At 38.6% G+C, this 9,373-nt stretch overlaps 2 protein-coding genes across 2 annotated transcripts; one reads left to right on the forward strand and one right to left on the reverse strand.

The window, feature by feature from the left end:
- The first annotated feature begins 1 nt into the window (after nucleotide 1).
- LOC111795004 (DNA glycosylase/AP lyase ROS1) lies at nucleotides 2–5,276 on the forward strand. The gene is made up of 19 exons (XM_087123903.1): nucleotides 2–6; nucleotides 91–278; nucleotides 361–861; nucleotides 1,035–1,125; nucleotides 1,220–2,084; nucleotides 2,205–2,284; nucleotides 2,387–2,471; nucleotides 2,544–2,635; nucleotides 2,709–2,777; nucleotides 2,873–2,909; nucleotides 3,018–3,100; nucleotides 3,387–3,800; nucleotides 3,902–3,938; nucleotides 4,022–4,079; nucleotides 4,175–4,314; nucleotides 4,397–4,462; nucleotides 4,539–4,653; nucleotides 4,717–4,755; nucleotides 4,894–5,276. The coding sequence occupies exons 1-19, from the start codon at nucleotides 2–4 to the stop codon at nucleotides 5,019–5,021; spliced, it is 3,093 nt and encodes a 1,030-aa protein (XP_086980029.1). The 3' UTR covers nucleotides 5,022–5,276.
- Nucleotides 5,277–6,817: 1,541 nt separating this feature from the next.
- Nucleotides 6,818–8,608, reverse strand: LOC111795730 (arogenate dehydratase 3-like). Its single transcript, XM_087123654.1, has one exon. The coding sequence runs from the start codon at nucleotides 8,532–8,534 to the stop codon at nucleotides 7,242–7,244; it is 1,293 nt and encodes a 430-aa protein (XP_086979780.1). The 5' UTR covers nucleotides 8,535–8,608; the 3' UTR covers nucleotides 6,818–7,241.
- Nucleotides 8,609–9,373: the final 765 nt, after the last annotated feature.

The following is a 9,373-nucleotide window of genomic DNA, read 5'->3' on the forward strand; positions in this document are numbered from 1 at the left end:
TATGAGGCACTAATGAATAAATAACTAAAAGAAATGTCTTGATTTAAGACTTCTTTTCAGTTTTCAGCCCAATATGCAAATAAATTGAAGGCAAAATGTTACCGAGTTTTCAGGTTTTCATGATGTGGGCAGCGGAAGAAGCTTGATCAGGCAACAGGACTTCACCCATCCAGGAAGTGTAAATGAAACGAGACCTGCTCTCAATGTAATATTATGGAATAGAAGTGAAGGAACAAGAAATAATCATGAGCATATCAGGCTTACACTTGAAACAAGAGGTATCTTTTTTTTTTTTTCTGCATAATGTTTGCATCCGGCACTGTTCGGGTTTGTTTCTGATTATAAAAGGCACTAATCCAGTTATCGACCAGCAAATAATAAAGCAAACAAATTCTTGCAGTAAGAAGGTTTTTGTTCCTTATCCTGCAGACAGTCATTACAACAAATCACAGTTCGGAAATATTCTCATTTATGCAGGCATTAGTAACAGCACTGGTCTAACGCACGTTAATTCACAACAGAAAGAAGGAACTGCTTCGGGCCATGAAAAGCAAATTGTTCCATATGCACGAAAACATGGAAAGAAAACAAGCAAGGGAGAGCACAATCTAAGTTATGTTCATGGCATGGAAGGCGCAATAGTTCCCCATCCTGAATCATTGAACTCAACTAAGAAAAAATTGTTGGGTAGAGTGAACCTTGACCCAAGAGACATTACTATGTGGACGCTAATAACCCAAGAAGCGAGTGATTTTGGCTCAGAAAAAGTTGACGTCAATACCGAAAAGTGGTGGGCACATGAAAGGGAAATTTTCCGTGTACGGATAGATGCTTTTAATGCTAGAATGCATCTAATTTTAGGTAAAGCTTATTACATGTAACTGTATGATATGTAGTATATCCGTTATTAATGAAGCAGAACTGGAATAGAACTAAGCTTACAAAAAGGTAAAATAAGTTTGTTTGTCATACATTGCGAGCTGCAATAAATGCTCAAAATCTTTGTATAAAAGCAGAACTTTTTTTATGTGCAGGCGATAGGCGTTTTTCACCATGGAAAGGTTCGGTGGTGGATTCTGTGGTTGGCGTTTTTCTTACTCAAAATGTCTCTGACCATCTTTCAAGGTAAAGAAACATAACCGTTTCCTGTAGATGATTCTAGCACTAGTGAAATATACCAAATGAAGCTTATATCCTTTACTTCTCTTGTTCTTCACAGTTCTGCTTATATGTCACTTGCTGCAACATTCCCCCTCTGTGCAACAAGAAACCATACAGAATATTATCAGGGCCAGGACGTTTTCTGCACTCAACAATCAACTCAAAGAAACAAAGGATATTTTCTGTGTGAAAGCGAATGGAACAATGACAGTATGTTGGAGAGTAACAAGAAAACAGGAGATCGTGAAGAAGTTGAACAATTAATATCTGCGAATGATGCAATTTCGTCTCAAGATTTTATGGGATCATCGCTAAAACAAAGCCTTGATGATACCCTTCACTCATCTACATGTTTCGAAGATGATTGTGGAATAGGTTTGTTTACGAATTTGGATGGCACAGATAACATGGATGGCACAGATAACACAGTGCTCCATCCTAATAAATCAACCTCTGTCCAAGAGCCCTATAGCAGCAGTCCAACTAGCACATCATCGCATAAAAGCAATCAAGAAAATGAAATTTTAGAATCCAAAGAGGTGGAAGTTGATTTACAAGTCACGCCAAATGAGAAATCTCAGAGTTCTATTGGCAGCTCTGAAAGGTTTCAAAATCAAGAGATTCAACTCACTGGTGATGTCAATGATTTGGAAGACAGAGATTCTAATGATTTTAGTGATGAAAAAAGGACAGATATTTCTAAGGGGACAGCCAAAAATAGTAAAATGAAGCCAGAAATGGATTGGAATAGCCTAAAGGAAAAATGGGACAGTATGAGGAGAGCCTATTCTGTTCATGAGCCAAGAAGTAGGGATCACATGGATTCTGTGGACTGGGAAGCAGTTGGGTCAGCAGACCCTATTAAGATTGCAGCTGCCATCAAGGAACGTGGCCAACATAACACCATAGCAAGAAGAATTAAGGTTTAAGAAACTAAAGTGAAATAAAAAAAATAAAAAGGGTGTTCTAAGGTAATAATGCAAATAAACAAAAGGCTTGGGGCTAAGGTCTCTGACTTTCCACATCGTTTTTTTTTCCTACAGGAGTTTATTAATCGAACAGCTAGAATGCATGGCCACATTGACCTCGAATGGCTTAGATATGCTCCTCCAAATGATGTTAAGTAAGTCTACTTTGAAGGCTGAAACTCTTAACATTCCAAGAACAAAAGAACTTTCATTTTTTAAATGTCACATTTAGATATATTACTTGTGCGTGCCTGCAGGGCATATCTATTGGAGATACATGGGCTAGGATTGAAAAGTGTAGAATGCGTAAGGCTTTTATCACTTCAGCAAGTTGCCTTTCCAGTAAGATATATATGAATTTATGATTTGTAAGATATGTATTCCATGCATAACTCCTATTTTTCTTTGAATGAGGTGGACGTAAATGTTGGTCGAATCGCAGTTCGAATAGGATGGGTTCCTCTTGAACCGCTGCCTGAGGAGGTTCAGATTCATCTTCTAGAGACGTAAGTATAGAATATAAAGAATAAGCATCGTTCATATGACCAATAGAGAGACGTTAACATGTCTTCTGTGTAGGTTCCCTATGATGGATTCTATTCAAAAATATCTATGGCCAAGGCTCAGTACACTTGACCAACGAACTCTGTAATTCTCTATTACTTCCCAGTTTAAAAATAAATATGTACTTTATAACGTCTATCAAACAAGCAAAAGTTCACACTTCATGCTTTTTACTATAGGTATGAACTGCACTATCAACTGATAACATTTGGAAAGGTAAACCTTATGATCCTAGCAAGCGTATATGGCCAGAGCATCATTTGATTCTATATAAAACATTTTAAGTGAAGTATTTGATTATTTACCTTGAACACTCATCTGCAGGTCTTTTGCACGAAGAGAAAACCAAACTGCAATGCTTGTCCGCTGAGGGCCGAATGTCGGCACTACGCTAGCAAATATGCAAGGTATGGACAAACTAGTGCATGGATTTTCAATTCAGAAATAAAAGCAGATTTTATACGGAGTTGTGTATAAAACAAATTTGGAAGGATTGAAAACTCATTTTTGTTGCTTCCAACAAGCGCAATCAGAAATTAATAACAGATCTGACCTTGCATTGTCCTGTGAAGAGGTTGATTTTGTGGCAGAACACTTCAAATGAAAGCCAAGTGTTGTGAGGTTGTGTGCAAATTATAGAGATTTATAGGTTCTATGATTGTATTCTCTTCTGAGGTCCTATAATCAAAACAGTGCAAGGCTCGCATTACCTGGATTGCCAGAGAAAAGAATGGTAAGTACAATGATCCCGGAAAAAAGGTATGAAGGCACTGCTCAAGTGATGAATCCAGCACCAGTACTCCATATCGAAGGCAATCCATCTTCAGAATCGAGATATGAAACCATCAATTGTGAACCTATCATCGAAGTGCCTCGATCACCTGAACATGCATATGATGAATCACAATCGACAGACATTGAAGATTTATATGAGTATGATTCTGATGATGTTCCAGTAATCAGACTTGACTCCGGACGAGTTACAACTTCACAGAACTGCATGGACAATAACATCACTGGAGCTTTGATTGCTTTGAACAACAGAGTTGCTTCCATCCCAATGCGCAAACTGAAGCATGTAGATCGTCTGAGGACAGAACATCAAGCGTAAGTATGGCCGTTAAGCATCGAGTTTCAGCTATTATGGAAACGAGTATTCTCTAAAACACATATTAGAAAAGAAACTAATTGCAACTGATATGATGCAGCTATGAACTTCCAGATACACATCCTCTCCTATATGAGGTAAAAACATTTCCCAGTAACCTGACCGGAAAATCAATCATTTATAGTCGTGTAATAGTTCGTTTCTATCTGTCTGTCTACAGCTAGAACCACGAGAGCTAAATGATGCTTGCCCGTACCTTTTGTGCATATGGTCACCAGGTACTGCTTCGAAAATTCGGTAAACGTTCAAATCTCAATAAACCAATATAATGATCAGAAACATCCAGTGCTCAATGAATAATTGATGTTTTCAGGTGAAACTATAGATTCATCTGAGCCACCCAATACAAAATGCACGTACCAGGAAACGGGAGAGCTTTGCAGTGAAGGATCGTGTTCATCCTGCAACATTCTCAGGAAACAAAACAGTGGAACAGTTCACGGAACGATTTTGGTAAGTGATAAAGCAAACTTCCAAGATGTTATTAATTGACTACTTCGTAAATCCGCCAATATATGAACCAATATTGTTCCAGATACCCTGTAGAACAGCCATGAGAGGCAAATTCCCATTAAACGGGACATATTTTCAAGTCAACGAGGTTAGTCAAAAACTTCACGTTGGAATTCTTCCATGAGCCACAGTATTTCTATGAATCATACGCAATTCGAATGCAGGTTTTTGCCGATGACGAATCAAGTAAAAACCCCATTAGCGTTTTTAGGGAATGGATATGGGATCTCCCGCGAAGAATTGTGTATTTCGGAACCTCAACGGCAACAATTTTCCGAGGTAAATTAACATATAACAGAGCACAGCTATAGCTATTAATAATCTAACACTCCTTGTTTACAGGCTTGGGAATTGATGATATCCAGTACTGCTTCCAAAAAGGTATGAACAAAAAAACTTACATTCATCGCCATATCCACTCCTGGAATCACTGAATCTGAAACATTTATCGAACTTAGCTCATTGTGTTTTTCTTTACCAGATTTAGCAGATGAGTTTTGTCGTTTGCGTCATTTGTAGGGTTCATTTGTGTGAGAGGATTCGATCGAAGAACACGAACTCCAAAACGACTAACGGAGCGGTTGCACAGACAAACCAACGCAGCAGCAAAAGCTAGGGCAAACAAAAACACTGATCACAAACCTTGAGTGACATCTTTTTTTTTTTTTTTTTTTTTTTTTTCTGTTCATAAATTCTTTAATTATTTTTTTTTTAATTTGAATTTAATAATATGGTAAATAATGAACAAGACGGTAGCCGGTAGCCGGGACCGTAACCGAGACCCGCTCCAATGTAGTAGAGTGGAAGTGAAAGAACTCGAGATAACGACGAGCTTCTCAATAAAATGTATCCCTTCTTCGACCGAATATTTGAATATATTTCATCGATCAAAAAGATTAAAAATATTTAAATGTTTTTAGGTAAATAGGGTTTTGGCGGGTTAGTTGTGAAGCCGTTGGTGCTGGGAGGGAAAGCGAGGGGTACACAAATGGAAGATACGTCGTCGTTTTGACCCGTTTTGACCCAACGACTCACAGAGCTCCACGTCACTTCTTCACCTACTACAAATTGGCGAACCTACCCCTCGTCTCTCACCTACCCACCCCTCATCTTCACTCTCTATTAATTATGAAAATGTTATCAGTTTTTTTAGATTATTTCATAAAATAATATTAATTTCACGTTCTTTTAACTTTATTTCTTCCGGCTGTGGTATTTAGATATTTCGAAATTTAAAAATAATTAATTTAGACGTCATACAAAGTATGTTGACTTTTTCAGGGGAAAAAAATCTGAAGTAATAATAGAGGGCCAGTCTTCGTTTGTATATTGAATTTTTGAAAGCTGGGTTGGTAAAAAGCTTTAAAAAATATATTTTTAAAAAATCCGATAAAAATGTCAACAATAGCAGCGGCAACGAGTCACGTGCAGAATTTTCCCCAACAATATATATACACTGGGTTATATACTGTGAGTGGTTGTTATTTATCTCCGATTTACTTATACAGAGTCTCTTTCAAAAATCTCTCTTTGCCCTCATTTTCTAAAATCTTCTCTTAAAACAGAGGCTCGAGCATACGTCGCTTGGCCGTAGAATCTCTCTTTGTCCTCATTTTCTAAAATCTTCTCTTAAAACAGAGGCCAGACAGAGGCCAGAGGCTCGAGCATACGTCGCTTGGCCGTAGGCGACGTAAGAACGAATTGGCTTAGCTCACTTGTCGTTGTAAAGTGAGTGACCGCAAGTCCGCTACCATCAAAAGTGCGAGTGTGACATATATATATATATATATATGAAATGTTCCAAAAAAAAAATAATAATAAATAAAAGGTTAAATGAGTAGTACATTTAATGTAAATATAAATAAACAATAAACGCAGAAATTGAAGTTAAAAACGACCAATAATTTATTGTAAATATAACTTTAAATGGAACGTAATTAATACAAATATAACTCAATTGAAATTAGTACCCCTATTCCACATAACAAAAAATAAATAATAACAAACACAAGTAAATAATAAACGCAGTGAAAAAAAAAGGTTAAAAACATAGACGCGTGAGGGCGAAGTGTAGCGGCTACGTCGTCGTTTTAACCGAACGACTCACAGGCCTCCACGTAACCTCTTTACCTACCACAGATTGGCGCACCTACCCCTTCTCTAACCTACCCACCCTTCTTTTTTTTTCTCTCTCCATCAATCAATAAAATATTTATATTTTTATGAATAAAATATTTAAATTCATTGATTATCTTGTTAAAGTTTGAAATTCGTTTAAGTTTATATGTGCATTAAGAATTAACTAAATGTGGAGATAATTGGAGCTGAAGTCAAATTTAAAAAATTAATCAAAATTCAATTGAAAAATGTTTAATTTTTTTAATGACAAATTTTGTAACAGAAATTAATAAGAACAACATTGAAAACATCAGCTCAATCCATCGAACATATAGATTTAAACATTTATTTTTGTCGAAAATTAATATAAATGTAGGGAAAAAAATGTTTGTGGGAGCCCCAATAATAACAAGCCACAAAATAACATGATCCAGAATTTGGGAACCTTACAACCGTACGGATGAAACGCTGCCATGAACGTCGTTTAATCATTCCAGCCACATGACATACATACATACATACATTGAATATATTATATATTTTTTTACATTTACCAACCTCTCGTGACCCGCCGTCGCCGCCTTGCGCTACCAATCGCTGCCGCCGTGACTTTTTGACCACTTCTACGACGGCTCACAGTGAAACGAAAATATGGAAAAGGAACAGAAAATAGAAGGGTGATTTTGGGAATTTTTTTCCTCACCAGACGTTCTTCAATGGAAAATCTCGATCGCCGATGTGTGATTGTGCTAGTCTCTGCCGGAAGGGGACCAAGGTGTCATGTCCATTGGATAGCTTCCCAAGACTCGGAGGAAGGATGTGAACTCCTGGACTTCTGCTAGAGCGTTTTGTGCCCTAGTTTCGGCCATGGAGGCTTCGAAATCGACGTAGAACATGTACTCGAAATGCTTCGCTGTTCCGACGTTGGCGTCGTCGACCAGGCGAATAGGGCAATTTCTGTGCGGCCTGGATTCGATCTTCGTCAAGCTGATGTTGCGGAAGGCGAAAGCGGAGAGTACCTTGAATAGCGCGGATGTTCCTTTATCGTGAGCGAACACGATGCTGGTTTTGAACGGTCGATCTGTACGGGGAATAATCGGATCTCGGGCTAACATAACAAATCGGGTCACGTTATTCGAATCGTCCTGAATCCCGTCTGCTATGACCTGGAGGCCGTACAGTTCTGCGGCGCGTGCGCTCGCTATCGCCGCTGTATCAAGGAGGTTGTTCGCCGCAATGTACTCCGCCGCGCCGGCGGTATCGTCGACAGCCTCACGAGTGACATTGAGCCCTAACTTCGTCAAAGTGAGTTCGCACTGCGCTAGGGCTTGGGGATGCGAAATCACTCGATTCAAGTACTCTTTTCGGACTCCTGGAAGGGCCAGAAGGCAGTGGTGAACCGGTAATTGAACCTCGCCAACTATGTGAAGCCGATGGCGGAGCAGGAGATCATAATTCCTATGGATCGAACCGCCGAGAGAGTTTTCAACCGGTAAAACCGCTCGATCGGCGATCCATAGCTCCACCGCTTGAAAAGCCACCTCGAATTGATCGCAGGGAATGGCATCGCAATTAGGATACGCCTTTCCGGCAGCAGCTTCAGAATAGGCTCCCGGAACGCCTTGGTACGCCACACGGAGCTTCTCGCCGTGCATCGGAGCCGGAGAGAAATCAGTAATCGTGAGCGGCTTAGGTTGCAGCTTGGTTATATTATAAGCATCTGAAATTTTCCCAATCCGAACCAGATTAAGATTCTCAACATTCGTCTTGTGGCCATTGACCGATGCAACATGGCCGGCACCGCCTCCTCCAGCAGATAAATCTCCAGATTGTTGCTGAGAAACAACGTTGCTAGCGAGGATGGCGCAGGAGCTTTGCCAATCAGCTCGGGAGAGACCAACGCCATTCTGAGCGCTGAAAGATTCAGGTCCATGGACACATTGGACGGTGAAGAAGTGGACCGGCAGAAGGCGAGGATAGGAACGTCGGTGGTGGAAGGTACGGAAAGCCGGCACCGGAGAATAAGGACTGAAAGCCTGCATAATTAATGGAAGAGAAAAAAAGAAGAAAGAAGACGACCCAGCTTGGTGTTCGCTTGAGAAAGGGAACCTCAAGCTGAGAATCCAAAAGAAACGATCGCTAAGTATATATATCAAGAGAAATAATGTTGGAATGGACGAATTGTTTCTTAAAAATTAAATAATTAAATAAAATTAAAAAAATGGAAAATTGCTATTCATTAATTAATTTTTGTATTTGCCAACCCAATCCTGACTCTCGCCAATTGGAGATGAACCCATGACTTCTCGCTAACACATATCATTTCCTAAATTAGTTGATATGAAACTTTCATGAGATAAATGGCTAACCTAGATTAAGACCAGCTGCTTGGTCTTCGCCTTTGTGGACCATGATTACAGAACTTCTTAACCTAACCTCTAAGAAAACGGCACCAAGAGATAGAGTTTCGAGGGAGACAAGTCCGCCAATGGCGAGTCACTCAAGCCAACCGGGAATGCCTTCAATATAAATCTTTTTTATAACGTTTTATTTATTTATTTATTTTGCAATCAATGTCTATCAAAATAGGGGTTTTTTGGTAAATCGCAACAAATGCATTTCTACTCTAGTAAAATTAATTCCAACAATTATTTAAACATCATTTATAATATATTCCTACGAACAATTATCATGTATTAATGGTTATAATGTGTACAATAAAAATATTAAATAATTTTATTTAAAAGTTGATTTAAATACTAAATTATGATCGCATTTAACCTATCGATGATGTGACTTATTAAATATTTTATAATACTAAAAAAAATTCAAACATAATGCATTTTCGTACGAGAATAATAACCATATAATAGATTACGTA

The sequence above is a fragment of the Cucurbita pepo genome, chromosome 5 (assembly GCF_057944985.1).
Source record: "Cucurbita pepo subsp. pepo isolate OVF chromosome 5, ASM5794498v1, whole genome shotgun sequence".
NCBI classification, from domain to species: domain Eukaryota; kingdom Viridiplantae; phylum Streptophyta; class Magnoliopsida; order Cucurbitales; family Cucurbitaceae; genus Cucurbita; species Cucurbita pepo.

Coding starts and splice junctions, on each gene's coding strand:
- LOC111795004 (XM_087123903.1), top strand. Junction 2,636..2,708: donor CAGATTCATCTTCTAGAGAC/GTAAGTATAGAA, acceptor TCTTCTGTGTAG/GTTCCCTATGATGGATTCTA. Junction 3,939..4,021: donor CACATCCTCTCCTATATGAG/GTAAAAACATTT, acceptor GTCTGTCTACAG/CTAGAACCACGAGAGCTAAA.
- LOC111795730 (XM_087123654.1), bottom strand. CDS start 8,534: ATGCAGGCTTTCAGTCCTTATTCTCCGGTGCCGGCTTTCCGTACCTTC.